We start from the raw sequence: 16301 nt of genomic DNA, 5'->3' as shown, positions 1-16301 counted from the left end.
CACGTTCAAGTAGGCACTTAGTAGTGTTAAAACAGATACAACACTAAAGCGAGGTTAAAGATCAGCAAAAGTATGTTTTCCCTGGGCCATCCGGAGAATATAACAATTTCTAAATAGAGGACTGCTGTTGTTGCAGAGATAAAAAATTCAGTTTCTCAAATCCTTTGCTAAGTTGGTTATGAGCTGTGAGATGTTCGAAACATCATGCAACTGTGCTGTGTTTTTCTTCAGTTCATTTCCAGAGATCTCTCTTGTATTTGGAACCTGAAAATCCAGTACATCTGTATTCACCAACTCAAATGGATTCCAAAACAAGTCAACACAAGTGATTCGTACTAAGCTCTTTAGAAATCTCTTAAGTAGTTTGACAGTTTCCAAAATACTTTTTGTGTAAGATCTCCCAAGGTCTCTCCTTTGTGTAGTTCTCCCAAGTGATTGGTCAAGCCCAGTTATTTAATGTTCTGTTCTATATTTGGACAATGTATAACCCATAAATACTGTACTGAAAAGATTAGCTACTCATTAACTTTTGGTGAGCTCAAAATTATATTTGGTCCTGAGACAAAAGTTGGTTCTTTACTTCATTTGAACACATAACAAAAGTTTATCTGAATAAGGAGAAGAAAGAGCTAGTCAGGCTTAGCTCGCTCAATCATGCAGAGTTACAGCATAATGCAAAACCTGAACCTAAATGAAAATTCTTTTGAATGTTAACATTGACATTTTAAAAGGTTGAAAAGGTATATTTGATGCATTCTAAGAAATTGGATTTGTGGCATCAGCCTTGCACATGAGTCTGATGTAGCTACCCAAACCTCAGTGTCAGAGAATGTTCTGTACATTCTGAAGATGAACTGAAAATGCTCAGAAGACATTTTTCTGATTAAAATTTCTCGCACTTCTCTCTTTCTCCCCTACACACACACACACGGCCACTTTGCAAGATTTTTAATAAATGGTTCTGCACCTTTGGGGGGCGGGGTAGGGTGCAAAATGGTGACCAGGCTTCTGTTGCCGCTTGCAGCAACAGCAAAAAAACACAAATCCTTGCAGGGAGGAAGGGGGAGAAAGAAGCACTGTTAATGCTAATGATGAGCACACTCCCAAGAGACAGTTGGAAAATCTCTCTCTCCCTGGAGAAATTTGGTGGAATGATCTCCCCAATTTTCCTGCCCCAAATAGGATGGAGAATGTTGAAAGGCCATTAATGCACAGTTCTAGGTCTTACAACATTCTGTGACACTGAAGAGAATGAGGCATACTGTGATCATTTGGGGCTGAGCTCTGTCCGCCACCCTGAATGAGTGGCACTTCTGTGACATCTTCATTCCTGTGACCTCCAGCAACATTGCACTATCCCAACTACAGTCGTACCTTGGTTTTCAAACAGAAGGCGTTCTGGAAGTCCGTTCGGCTTCCAAGGCAAAGTTCGCAAACCGGAACACCTACTTCCGGGTTTGCAACGTTTGAGTTCCAAGTTGTTCATGAACTAAGCAGTTCAAACACCAAGGTATGACTGTATATATCAGTTTATAAGCAAGTCAAGTACACCATTCTTCTGTATTATTATTTTTTTAAAATGAAATTCTTCTATTGGGTTTCAATACAGCAAATTATTTGAATAAGGACAGAAAGGCTTTCCTTAAAGGAAGTTTTAGCCATTCTTCGAGAAAAAATATTTCTGCATCTTTTATAAAAATGTTAGCAACTACACATAGTAGTCTATACTTTACATAAGCATTCAGCGTACTGGGTGAAGCACACTTCTACATTGGCGGAAATACGAATGTTCATTCTTTGCTTTCCGAGACATTTGAATGTATTTTAATCCTTTTTGTAATGTGTAGCAGGCTCTGTGTGCTGAACCTAATTAAGTGAAGATTGAGGATATTCGTTAATGCAGCAGCATGTTTGTAGTCAGAAAGCTTCTTAGGACTTCTGCTGTTTTATTTGGTTGCTTGTTCATTAAGTAAAAGCATGTTGCCTTTTTTTGTTTGCCTCTGGGGGGGCCTTGTCCCTGCTGACTTGTTGCTCTCTTTATGTTTGCTTCCAGGAGTTCTATGAACATACAAAAACACTTTGGCAAGATGAAGGTGTGAAAGCCTGCTACGAGAGATCTAATGAATATCAGTTGATCGATTGTGCACAGTAGTAAGTACAACTTCTCTTACAATTTTATTGCAATCTCTTGTAGAAGAAAAGGAAACTTTTCTTGTTTTTAATCATGCGTTTAAAGTATAAGCATAACTTCATTGTGAATTGATGGAGATGATTTGGAAAAAAAAAATCAAAATCTGGGCTGGGACCTCTGTGGTGATGGTGATAATGATGGTGGTGATGATGAAGAAGAATAAAGCAGCTCAAGGAGCAAACACATAACCATTATTATTTATTTATTTTTAAAAAAACATTCTAAGACAGGTAAACACATCTAAAACAATTAATTGTTAAGAACGTTATTTTATTCAGTGATTTCAGGGTTGCCAGGAACAGTAAACTTCAGGCAAATGTCACATAGTGGGCTTGATAAATAGCCTTCTTTCCCCTTCTGTCCTGTAACATTCTGTTTACTGGTGTGTAGTGTGTCCTTGGAGAGAACACCAGCAATATTGCATGTGGAAAAGCTGTATTTGCAAATGGATTTATTTTGTCTTAGCCTGTAAGAAAGAAGTTTAAAAAGTGTTCACTTTACGTTATCGGCCAGTTTATAGACAGCTGCTGCTGCAAAATATTTTTTTGAGACACTTCTTAGGCCATTCAGAGGTTTGCTGGCATGGAACTCCTTTAATATTGGATAATACTTGCCCACAGTACCAAGTGCAAGAAAGTGGTGCAGAAACTAGTTTCTAAAGTAACTTGTAGTCTTTGCAGGAAGGTTTTTTGTTTCGTTTTTTACCTTTTTCTTCTATTTTTCTTGGAAACAAGAGGCATGGGACTAAGGGTGATCTTCTTGTGAGTTGGTTGTGGATCAGAATAGGACTACTTGCTGGGTTGAAAATGTTTAAAGTAGAACATGCCTTCCATTCAAAGTTCATGTAAAAAATTTCCCTGCTAGGGCAAAAATGTTTTTTATTTTCATGTTACATGTTTCTGCTCACCATTGTCCTGTACAGTTTCAGTATTTAGTTACTTTTTCCCTCTGGCATCATGAGAACCAGAAGCCTAAGGAAGCTTGCAGAAAAGGCGTTTCCTTGACCCCTCCTCCCTCTTCTCTGCAACTCCCCTGAAAAATCCGGAAGGTAGCTCAAAATTGGGTAGAGGCACTTTGTGCAAGCAGAGTAGGTTCCCACTCCTTTGGCAGACCCCGGTGCCCCATTCTGTGCTGTCAAGGATGCTTTTTGGACTCTCTGGAGTAACTTTTCAGGTCATGTGAAGGATTGTGTGAGGGAGGGAACCAGAAAGCCCTCATCCATGAGTTTTCTTCTTCGCACAGTTCTTAGAATCCAATGGCACTAGATGGTTATTGGCATTTTGATTGGTTTGGTTTGTTTGGTTGTTTTATTTTATAGGTATTAGTTAATTTATAATTGCCTTGGTGGTGTTCTTAGCAGTTGTATGGGTTGCTGTAATTTGGCATATCTATGTTTTAACGTGGGTGGCGCTGTGGGTAAAACCTCAGCGCCTAGGACTTGCCAATCACATGGTCGGCGGTTCGAATCCCCGCGGCGGGGTGCGCTCCCGTTGCTCGGTCCCAGCGCCTGCCAACCTAGCAGTTCGAAAGCACCCCCGGATGCAAGTAGATAAATAGGGACCACTTACTAGCGGGAAGGTAAACGGCGTTTCCGTGTGCTGCGCTGGCTTGCCAGAGCAGCTTAGTCACACGGACAGCGCTGGCTCCCGGCCTCTAGAGTGAGATGAGCGCACAACCCTTGATGGCTGCTGCTAAAGGCCAGTGTTTGTGAGCCACTGCCGTTTTTTAAAGTATTTTGTTGTCACAATGGTAGAGAAAAAAATGGTTAGCAGTGCATAAAAAATTCAGAGTTTCACTCTACAGTGGTACCTCTGGTTATGAACTTAATTCGTTCCGGAGGTCCGTTCTTAAGCTGAAACCGTTCTTATCCTGAGGCGTGCTTTCACTAATGGGGCCTTCTGCTCGCATGCCTCTGGCGCACGATTTCCGTTCACACCCTGGGGCAAAGTTTGCAACCAGGAGCAGCTACTTCCGGGTTAGCTGAATTCGTAACCAGAAGCGTTCGTAACCAGAGGTACCACTGTACTTTTGCAAATTGTGGCACGGGGGGATAATACGGAATGCTACTTGGCAGAAGAGAGTGCAGTTACTGCTGCTTGACTCAGTGAGCTTTTGTTTTGAGGTGCACCCTCTGGTCTTGGGTATTCTAGATCTTGCTGCACTGGAAAGTGTGCTTGTGTGTATATGTTTGCAGGGGCATGGCTACAAGCTAGAGAGTTTGTTCAGGTGATGGTTCTTGTGCATTGTGAGGGCCACCTGCCATCTCCAGGAGTTTTGTTTTCTCATAAGACTCTGGAGCGTCTCTACCAGTCATTCGATAATGTTGGGCTACATTACCAAATAGTCTGACTCAAGCAGCTTCTTATGGACCTAGGGCACAAATATGGCTGACATGCTGCAAGTTTGGGGAGGTCAATTAGAAGATGGGGTTTATTCAGGAGCAGCCAGAGGTGTCGAGAAGTAACGGTAGGTTGCCTTTCAGAGCCAATCCATTATAAAAGTAGAGCTCCAGCATACACTGATGAATGAATACCAAGCAGCAGTTGCTGTGCAGGGATAACCTGATCTTTGCATTCCCTGCTCTTGGCAGTGGAGTTTTTGTTGCTCTCATTTGCACTCCTTTGGCCTGCCAAGATGGCAGACCTAGTCCCTGACCCCCCATGACCTGTCATAACCCATGTTCTTTCAGAGACTTTAAAAAGTGCATTAGACCTTGAGCCTCTGCATAAATAAGATGGGGAGTTGGGATTCACTTCCACCTCATCTTTCGATGTGCCTGGTAGCATACACCTAGATTAACTTGGGAATGTGGCCAGATGATAATTGTGTGTTCGGATTCTAAAATAATAGACCCGAGTTCCACAGGAGAACTTGAAATCCTTTGCATGTTTAACTTACAACCAAATCTGTAGTTATAGTGTTGATGTCGTGAGATCAATGTAATGCTTCAATCATAAATTTTAGCAAAGTATGTTGGAATACACATGCCTACTCTTTTTCTCCTTTGGCGATCACTCGCATGTAAGTGTGAAGAGTTGTAACTCCTCCATAACCTATTGTAGTGAGCTAGAGTATTGGGAACGGGTACCTGATTTCACATGTAGCCAAGAACCATAACTTTGACCATACCTTAGTCACGTGACTGCTTTGTCCTAAACATATTTAACACTTTAGGAGGTATTCCGCATGGCAATTTGCTGGCACTCTTCTCTCAGCAATGCACACACAAAGAGAGGCGAAAAATAACTTTTTTAAAAAACATTTGACTTTTTGAAATCCCTTTTTTTCATGCAGAGGTAGGAAGTCCAAGACTTACAGTCTCAGTCTAATTTTAATTAAAGCCCTCACTTTGCCATAATGTACACTTTCAAATCTGCTACTGTGCAGAATAACCCTTGTTCATTTTTGGAAGCTGAGCTGACGGCTTGCATTCAGCTTTCCTGTGTTTCCTGCTAACTCATGCAGAAGTGTGCAGCTTGGAGGGAGGGGGAAATGGGTGATTTTCCTTCCCCTTAACTGGCTTACCAAACTGGTTACTTTCACTTTGGCTTTTAGAAGATGTGTGATCTTGACTGGGGAGGGAGATTCCTCGGCACAGCTGTCCAGGAGGGCTCTGGGAGTAGGGCGGGAATCCACAGCACTACTTGTCTTTTAAATATCCTTTTAGGGAAGCATAAAGAAGAAGAATCTTTTTAGAAGAAGTCGCATTTGGAGCTTTTAATGTTATCGACACTACCCAGAATCAGAATAATGCACTTCTTTATAGAAGTTGTAACATTATCCATATCCGGTCTAAAGTGGCATAAAACTGGTTTTGTATTCTCTGGGGAGCTGTCCATATAAAAGGGGACTGAGATTGAGGGGAGATAAAGGGAAAGACTACTTCTGCTGACAAGATGTCCTAATGTAATATACTTATTAAAATGTGTCATGAGAGTAGCATCAAACTTTTGTGATTGTAGTGGTGCAGGCTTGGGTTTAGGGGTATGCAGAGGACCAAACACATGACAGTTCAATAAGGGAGTCCTGTGGTGTCCAAGTGTAATGCTGAAATGTGCGTATCCTGGCCTTTCGAGACACTGAGACCTGGCAAAGGATCCCCATTCTCAAACCTCAAGAACACAACAAAACACTCCATCACTGAAAGCTAGTGTTTTATTCCGATGGTGTTCCATGGCTGATTTAGTTCATGTCCCTGTGTCTCTCAAATGTCCCTACATTAACACATTCAAAAACTAGTTTCTTCCCTGTCCAATAAGACAGCTCTCCTTTTTTGGGAGGCTGCGTTGCGGGAGGAGTTCCGGGACCTCACAGTGACCCGGCAGTGGACGGAGGAATGCTGCCCACGTCATTAGGACACCCAGTTGCGTAACGCCCCCCCCCCCCCCGGCTGACCAATCGGGTTAGCTGGGGGCGTGGCCACTTGCCCTTTAAACCACGCCACGGGCAGCCTCCATTCATTTCCTTCAGCGGATCTCCCAGCCCACTCACCCTCTTCCTTGCATTGCTTGGTTGTTGGGGCTGGGTAGGAATTTTTCCACTTGGCAAATTGGCACCAGCCATTTGGTTTTCACCTACCTAGTAGCAATCGCCACAACTTTAAAGTTAGGCATTGGGTAAGCCTTGTTATGGGAGGGGACGTTGTTGCCTGCGCTGCCCCTCCAAACTAAGGGTATCCCGTTAAAGGGATCCGGGGGTGTGGTTCCTGTCCGAAGCCTGGGTGTGGGGTGGGGCCATGCCACGACCCCATCGGTGACCCTGGGGGAGCTCTTAATTGATGTGTATCATAGGGCTCCCCCTATCGGTGGGTGACCCTTTCTAGACTTCCTGCAGACAGGCAGGAGTCAGGATATAGTCTTGCTTCACCCAATTGCCTAAGCCAAACGGCTCACATCTGTAACCAATAAGGTTGTGGCCTAATTTATCCCGTTAACCCAACATATTCATGTCTGTGTGTTTATTTCTGTGGGAACTGCGGGGCCCGGGGCTTCGCCACGCAAGATTTCTCATCATTTTCCTGGTGATTCTACTTGTTGCCCTCGTTGTTTTTAGTGCAAAGGTTTTCTGTGCATGTCTCCCAGTTAACATTTCCTGCATTTCAACCAGGGTGGAAAAGGAAATAAGGCAAGGGAAGCCATTCGCAAGCTGTTTCACACCCCTCCGACTTCAGGAAGGGCTGGAAGTAGTGTGTGAGAGCTTATTCTCATGCTGTTTCCTGCAAGAATGCCTCAACGTGTTGTTGGGTTTTTTTGCTTTCTGCCGTTTCAAGGGAGGAGCTGGTGGTGTTGGTATAGCAAACTGTACTGCTTGCCTTTTATTGCCAGCAGTCACAGTGGTAACCCAAGAAGTGGCTGAGCAGACACGGAACAACTCTATCAATCAAGAATTTGCAGAATACTTTGTTTTACACGGTAGCAGAAGCATTGGTAGGAGGGCTGGAGACAGAGGGGAGTGCATATGTAGCAGCAGCAGCAGCAGCTGATGAACAGCTAGATGGCAAAAGCAAATTGGGATTCTTTCAGTTTTCTGTTCAAATATTTTGTGTTTATGCATCTGTGAGTATGTGTGTGGCTCTAGGTGTGTATGAGTTTGTGGACCACAAACATCTAATCATCTGCTTGCACAGTCCGTTGTGTGAAACTTAGCAGTGCATTTAGAAAACTTGCAGTCACGTTCTTTGCACAATAGATAGTTTTAACTAAACTTTAGGAAACTATGCTAAACTTTAATTTAGGGCTTTGGCACTACAACCAAGTACAATAGCACCTCAGCTTATGTTACCCTCAGGTAATGTAAACTTTTGGTTGCAAAAGCGGCAAACCCGGAAGTGTTTCGCCGCACGCGCAGGTGCAGAAGTGGTCCCTCCGGTTACTGAAACCTCGGGATCTGACTGGAGCTCTGGAACGGATCCCGTCCACAACCAGAGATACCACTGTACATGGGTATTAACCACTTTTAACTGTCACCTCTGGACATCTTAAGTTATAATTCTACAAAAAAAAACATTTTGATTCCCTCTTGTAAAGCTTAACTACACTCATCCTTTTTTACTTCAACTGAGATTCAGCATGCTAAGTCTTTGATTTTATGTTCAAACTTGTGCTTGAAACAGCACCTGATGGTAAGACTACTTTGCTGTTTAAATGTTTGTTAGGGTGTAAATATTTAGATTCTGCCTTTTACCTTGCATTCCTAGTTACTATGTTCAACTATGAGCATTTATGTTGGAATTTGTTGATCATATGTGCACATCGGTGAACTGGGCTGAATTTAAATCCTTTATCTCCAAGGTACTAGAGTTACCTTAAAACGGCAGTCACTTGGCATGTGTAAAGTAAATAGTTGGAATATTGTGCGTAAAATGGCCACAAGTAGACTCCAGTCATTCAAGTTACCGTATTTTTCGCCCTATAGGACGCACTTTTTCCCCTCCAAAAATGAAGGGGAAATGTGTGTGCGTCCTATGGGGCAAATGCAGGCTTTCACTGAAGCCTGGAGAGCGAGAGGGGTCGGTGCGCACTGACCCCTCTCGCTCTCCAGGCTTCAGGAGAGCCCCAGCGCCAGCCCCACAAGGTCGGGGGACAGAGGGAGGCGGAACGCCGCCATCCCGCTGTCTCCCGAAGTGGTTTGGAGGCTGACGGCGGGGAGATCCCGCCGCCAGCCCCACAAGCTCCGGGGACAGCTGGGAGACGCAGCGCGTCTTCCTGCTGTCCCCGGACCTGATCAGAAGGCGGGCGGCGGGGAGAAGAGCGCTTCTCCCCGCTGCTTGCCCCGCAAGCTCCGGGGACAGCTGGGAGGCGCAGCGCATCTCCCCGCTGTCCCCGGACCTGATCTCAAGGCGGGCGGCAGGGAGAAGAGCGCTTCTCCCCGCTGCCTGCCCCGCAAGCTCCGGGGACAGCTGGGAGACGCAGCGCGTCTTCCTGCTGTCCCCGGACCTGATCAGAAGGCGGGCGGCAGGGAGAAGAGCGCTTCTCCCCGCTGCTTGCCCCGCAAGCTCCGGGGACAGCTGGGAGGCGCAGCGCATCTCCCCGCTGTCCCCGGACCTGATCAGAAGGCGGGCGGCGGGGAGAAGAGCGCTTCTCCCCACTGCCTGCCCCGCAAGCTCCGGGGACAGCTGGGAGACGCAGCGCTTCAGGTTTAAGGTGCTGGTTTTAACCTTTAAAGCCCTATACGGCCTAGGACCCTCGTACCTACGGGACCGCCTCTCCTGGTATGCCCCACAGAGGAACCTACGGTCTGCAAATAAAAACATCCTGAAGGTCCCAGGCCTCAGAGAGGTTAGGCTGGCCTCAACTAGAGCCAGGGCTTTCTCGGCTGCGGCTCCAATCTGGTGGAACGCTCTGTCACAAGAGACTAGGGCCCTGCGGGACCTGACATCTTTCCGCAAGGCCTGCAAGACAGAGTTGTTCCACCAGGCCTTTGGTCAGGGCCCAGCCTGACTCCCTCCTCTGGCAACCTGCACAGAACTTTGCTTAACGGTTGCCATTAATTTGATTTTAATTAATTTTTATAATGAAATGTTTTAGAATGTTGGATTGTTTGATTGTTTGATTATTTGTTTGTTGTTAGCCGCCCTGAGCCTGGCTTTGGCTGGGGAGGGCGGGATATAAATAAAATTTATTATTATTATTATTATTATTATTATTATTATTATCTGAAGGCGGGCAGCGGGGAGAAGAGCGCTTCTCCCCGCTGCCTGCCCCGCAAGCTCCGGGGACAGCTGGGAGGCGCAGCGCGTCTCCCCGCTGTCCCCGGACCTGATCTCAAGGCGGGCGGCGGGGAGAAGAGGGCTTCTCCCCGCTGCCTGCCCCACAAGCTCCGGGGACAGCTGGGAGACGCAGCACGTTTTCCTGCTGTCCCCGGACCTGATCTCAAGGCGGGCGGCGGGGAGAAGAGCGCTTCTCCCCACTGCCTGCCCCGCAAGCTCCGGGGACAGCTGGGAGGCACAGCGCGTCTCCCCGCTGTCCCCGGACCTCGTCTGAAGGCGGGCGGCGGGGAGAAGAGCGCTTCTCCCCGCTGCCTGCCCCGCAAGCTCTGGGGACAGCTGGGAGGCGCAGCGCGTCTTCCCGCTGTCCCCGGACCTGGTCTGAAGGCGGACTGCGGGGAGAAGAGCGCTTCTCCCCACTGCCGGCCCCACAAGCGCCTGGGGGGGAAATAAAATTTTTTTTCTTTATTCCCCCCCCCCCCAAAACTTGATGCGTCCTATGGGCTGGTGCATCCTATGGGGCGAAAAATACGGTAAACAAAATGTGATTGGACTAATTCATCTGCTCCTTCTGTGAATTCATTTATTCAGATCATTGATAAACATGAAATTAGCCCAAGTTGTAGGTTAAAAGAGTCCTAGGCAGTTGGGCTTTTTTCACCTTCACTTTCCCCCATGCTATCATAAATATATGAACAAAGTCATGCCCTCTCCTCTTAAGAACTGTAGTTCTATAAAGAGGCTTGTGGACCTCATGTAAGTGACTGAGGCCTCAGATATCTGAAAGACCACCTTCTTCCCTACATACCTGAGCAGATGGGTCCTTTTGGTAGTTCCACTTCCTTCAGAAGTTCCATCATATACAGATGGTATTATACACCTGTGTAATTATACATCTGCATTGCTTTAGTGAGAATTTACCAGCTGCTTGTTAGAGAAGATGTAAGGCATGGGGAGAATATCTGTGGTGGCAATTCCCAGTTGTGTAAGACTTTTGGGCAAAAGATTTTCAAACTGTCTCTTCCACTGAGCGAAGGATTATTCCTCCAGACCCATTCCTTCCAGAAATAATTTAGAAATTAAGCCACATCTGAAACCTAGCTTTCAATAAGAAAAGCCTTTCTTCACGTGTGTATTGAAACAAATAGTGTTAAAATGTCTAAATAACACATATAGAAAAAAGGCACATTTCTTAAAAATCTTACAATTAAAAATATGTGATTTGACATTGGCCTCCTTACCAGAGGACTGAAAAGCAAATTAATGTATTTCTTTTTAAGTGATGTGTGTGTTAAGGGGAAGCTGGGAAATTATAGGTGGTATAGTTTACTCTAACGCTGGTTAACAAACCAGGATATGACCCTCGAGCTCACATCCTCTGTCTGCTCATGGACAACAATTTACTGTTTTCTTTCCTAGTTTGAAGCAAACTATAGATTGTCAGTTCACACAAACCAGCAGACTGTTCTGCATTTACCCCATAAATCTGGTTCAAAACCGGATTTTTAGCCTTAGATTACAGAGCAAATACAAACAATACAGTGCAAACCTTCATTCATTCAAAAATACTTACATATTCCAATTTCAGAAAAATATTAAATTAGTTTATAACAAATATATCCACAATAAAAACTATAAACACAGATCACTGTCTGTTGCAGAATATATTTTTTCTTGATTGTCTACATAAGCCTGGAGGCATGATAAAGTTTTCAGCAAACACTTTAAAGTTGATGCTCAATGCACTTGCTGAATCTCTGTTGGAAGAGCATTCCACAAGACTAGGCCTGTGATACTGAAGTTTCAGTTTCTTCTTGATACCAGATTATACTTATTTATATGAACTATATATATTATAAACTATATATTTATATAAACTATGGTTTGCCTCAAACTGTGAGGAATTGCCACCTCCAAGTGGGAGTATACTAGTCGAAGTAGCATTTAGCACTGGATTATGGTTTGATATTTAACCTGAATACCTGTTATATTTGGACTTGAAAAACATCCCTCATTAGAGGCTGCTAAATTTCTAAACACAGTAGTGAAAGGCAGGAGGGACCAGTTGCCTAGGGAACAGACAAAGGCATTTCCTCATCCTTGTCCATTCAGAGGGAGGGCAATATGAGGGCTTTCTCCACCTTCAGTGATGTTGTTGTGTAGCCAAACCTGTTTCGCTATTTGCACAAATGTATTGTGATTGGCTGGAATTGCAACGTGGAAACCAAGGGGGCCTGGAGCAGTTCATGCAAACAACATAATAGAAAAATATTTGGAGTTTCGGGGGACATTTGAACCTGCTCTCCCACCCACCTTCACATAGTGCCATCAGTATTAGAAAAATGGTTTTCTAAAATAGAATGTGTTTTTTTAAAATTTGTTTTCAAAGGCAGCAAATAACATAGTAAATATGACAACACTATTTTTAGAAATCTGCCGCTTACTCGGCACAGATTCTGAATACTTTGTAATAAAGCCTAGCCTGGTGCTGGGGTTTGCTATTTCTGATGCATGATGTTAGCAGGCTTTGCAGGCTGTTGTTAGCTTCTTGTCATTGCGTTGTGCAGGAAAGAGGCCTTGAACAGAAAAAGGAAAGGTATTAGAATAACACAGGCAACTTCCCAAAATACATTCGTAAAATACCTGGTTAAAACACAGAAATGGAAGGGTTCCATATTTGTAAAGGTGGCGTGTAGTGGAGAATGCTTTCTTCTCGCAAAAGCCCTTGGCCCAGTAGTGGTTAGCAGTCTCATGCAATAGACACAGATGTGCTTCTGGTGCTTGCGAGATAAAACTTCCCCAGATCTTGGGCAAAGTTTTGTTCTATAAGGAAACCACCAGGCAAGAGTTTTCTTAAATCTACATTTAGATTGTAGGGCTAATACAGTTCACTTCCAGTGCCGTTCATGAACTGCAACAATAAAGATTTGTTCTGATTTTGGTGCAAGTATTATTTGTATACGAATGTGGGACGTTCAGACCTTTGGAAGAGTCTGTAGGAAGCAGGGGGTAGACAAGTAAATTGTAATACTGACCAAAACCAAGAAAACCCTAATACTCCTTAACATACTCTAAAAATGATGTTTTCTGTTTAAAAAGCAAACAATTAGTAGAAAGGGAAATTTATTTATTTATGTCTTTATTTATTTATTTTTAAAATGATGCTCTTTCGTCAATGTTCATCACTTTAAAAAATTGCCTAGCCATAGTTTGATAATTTGGAATGCCCCTCAAACTCCTTAGCCCCCTCACATTTCCAGGCAGGAATTGCTGTGGTTTCCCTTGAAGTCTAAAACTGCTTAACCAATTACCAGAGAGTAGACCTGGAGTCTGAGCTTGATTTTTAGTCTCTCTCTCTCTTCAGAGTGGTGGTCAGTGGTCACTAAGATTACACCAGACCCGACATCATGCTAAACCATAGTTATAACCTGAAAATGAGGAGGGGATTTACATGTTTGGTCTGAATTCACAAGATATCTGATTTGGGTCCATTGCTCTCTAGGAAGCAATTTTCTGTGGCAATTGTTTCAAGTATATGGTTAGAATACAGTCACTGGCATAGATTTAAGAAATTCCAGTCAGCGAGAAATTGAAAATAATTATGGGTAAACTTGGAAGAGGAAAATTCCAGGAATACGTGACTTTGCTGAACTTGATCCCCCTTGTGGGGAATCTAAAAGTGTGTCAGCAGTACAGAGGTAAAGTACTCAAACCTCAGTCACCTTCCATGAAATACCAAATACAAATTAGCCTTGTTCGTGAGACTCTAGCAAGTTCTGTAACATACAAAGTTAATCAAATCTATGTATTTCGACTGACTTATGTGAATTTAAAGGAATAGCCAGTGTTGAGCAATTTGTACGCAGATAAATTGCTACCTGAAATCATAACAGCTGACATTTAAGAATTTGCATTTTTAATTGGGTTTTCAATATAACAGTAGCAATGAACAAACGGTGACTAGCAACAAATGTTGTGTTGTATCTCAAAGCCCTGTCAAGAAGGAAAAGAAATGGGCATGCGCTCATTTTTCTTTCATCTTACCTTCTCTTGTAGCTTACATTTTTAACTTCGTGGCATGCGTCCCCACCAATAATCCCTACCCTTCAGTACACTATAAGTTGCTAGGGACTTGGAACAACCAATCTTCTCCCTACACTTTCCTCCTCCCCCTGCAAATTTTGCTGAATTGCCCTGAAAACCAGTAAGAATGAGTCCTTGAAAGAGCACCCCCCGCTTTTTTTTTAGTTTATGAAATAATATGTCTGGATATCTAGGGAACCCCCTGTTTATACAGGAGCCCGTACCTTGTCTGTGGATGGCCCATTTTACACTCCCCCATCTGATAGATGCTGTGCCACTAAGTTGAGTATCAGTAGATACAACTATACAAGTAAGCAACAACAAAACCATCATGCTAACCACAACAATGAGATGTCATTGCTTATTCATATCACTGTATCTCTTCTAGAACCTACTAAACATATTATGTCTTTGTTTAGTTTTTGAGCAGTTACATAATACTTTGTACAAGCGACTCTCAACTTCCCCGGGTTACATTCTGGGGACAGCACCTAAAGCCAAAATCGTGTATAATAATAAACACCCTGGGTTCAGTGGGTTGCCAAAGTCTTTTTTCCCGAATGCCCGCACTCTCTCTATTTATTTATTTTTTAAATGCCAAGCACATAAAACTGAATGTGCACAAGTTAGATGTGCATGGGTTGTGAATTACCTCATGTCCCTGTTATGCCATGAGGGTTTGCCATTGAAGGGCCAGAAGTATTGCTTAGTTCAAATAGTTCTGTGTACAAGGTACATCATATGCCTTCCCCAACCTAGTGCCCTCCAGAAGTTTTGTACTACAACTCACATCATCCCTGACAATTGGCCATGCTGGTTTTGGCTCATGGGTACATTCCTCCAACACAGCCTTTCCCAACCTTGGGTTCCCAGGTGTTGTTGGACTACAACTCCCATCACCCACAGTCAGCAGTCCAGGATGATGGGAGTGGTAGTCCAACAACATCTGGGAACCCAAGGCTGGGAAAGGCTTCTTTAGCAGCACTGCCTTAGAACAGCTGCCATGGGGCCAGTTTGCTAAGCAGTGTTGCTGCAGACTTGTGCAAAGTGCTTACCAGTCAGCTAGAAATACATTTTAAGCCATCTTTTAAAATGGATAACTAAATTATCAAAAGGTGATGTGATGTGGGAAGTTTTTGTTTAGGGGGGGTCACTGGAGTATAAAACAGGTGTGTAAAATTCTATGTTGATACATTACAATGAATATGCTGCATGTGGCGGGGTGAGGGTGGGGAAGAGCAAGTTGCACATTTATGGGTTATGCTCAAGTCCCTGAAATAGGGTACAAGAAGCAGCTGTGAGCATTGAGTGCTTTATTTCCTGGAATGTGCATCTAGAAGGTGCTTGTCCCTGAATAGATTCTGTTTCTCTTGCTCATTGAAGTTATTTTATCCTCTGCAAAGGGTCCCCTGCCTTGAAAGTGCTTGTGTAAATGAGAAGCCGCAAAGCAACAATCCGGCAAAGTGCTTTTTTTTTTTTTTTAAGCAAGGCTGCTGTAGTTGGTGGGGGTGAGGTGGGCAGGGGGAACTGAAGTAGATGCAGCTCTGGGTCATGTAGGAGGGCATATCAAAGGCATCCTCCATCATCTTGGACTGCAAGTGTTGTAGCATGTTACTCAGGCATGCATTAAAACTCCTATATGAAACGGGTTGTTTTCTGAAATGAAAACAATTGCTATATAAACCATATGTGCTTGAATTCCTGACAACTGGAGTTAATTGACCATACTGCTCCATGTATTACAAATGCTGACATTACATGTTTGCAGAACTGTTGAAGTCGGTATGGAATGCAGTTTCTGTTTAGCTTGCTAGAACCAGACACCAAGCAAGTCAGCTTCTTTTGGAGATGACATCCAGAAAAATTGAAAAAAACAGGCTTAAGGTGACCAGCCAGTAAGATCTGCTAGGATTCTTGCTTGCTACTGGGTAGCAATGTCATGATAAAAATAAATCTATGAATGTCGGTTAGCTATACTAATTAGCTTCTATTGTGCACTGAGAGTGGCATTAGAAATATTCGCCATTTCATGTTCAAACAATTCATCAGCCATGAAAATTGGAAGACTACTATATATATCTGCATTTCCAAGACTTTATTTTTAAAGGAGTTTATTAAATTCTCAGCATTCTGACTGTCTGCTGATTGCACAAAGGAGTCTCAGAAGCTGAGTGCTGCCCAGCCCTGTGGAAATATAGTTTGTGTTCCTCTTGCCAGTTCTGCAGTGAATGGGGCCTTTATTGTACCTAGTTATTTAATGGGATGCTCTAGTTCATAATTATATTAATGTACATCTTTGCATGTTACTAAAAAGAAAAAAGC

The 16301-nt window shown here is 43.6% G+C and overlaps 1 protein-coding gene across 6 annotated transcripts in view; it reads left to right on the top strand.

Moving 5' to 3' along the window:
• GNAS (GNAS complex locus) overlaps positions 1-16301 on the top strand; it is a 177123-nt gene that overhangs the window by 136746 nt on the left and 24076 nt on the right. For all 6 annotated transcript variants that reach the window (XM_081011426.1, XM_081011427.1, XM_081011428.1 and 3 more), the window contains exon 5: positions 2054-2151. In XM_081011426.1, coding sequence (XP_080867552.1) covers positions 2054-2151 — 98 coding nt within the window. The remainder of the gene's footprint in view (positions 1-2053; positions 2152-16301) is intronic.

This window comes from Podarcis pityusensis (genome assembly GCF_964106645.2).
Source record: "Podarcis pityusensis genome assembly, chromosome: 6".
Lineage (NCBI taxonomy): Eukaryota > Metazoa > Chordata > Lepidosauria > Squamata > Lacertidae > Podarcis > Podarcis pityusensis.
This window is presented reverse-complemented; position numbering and strand designations above follow the sequence as displayed.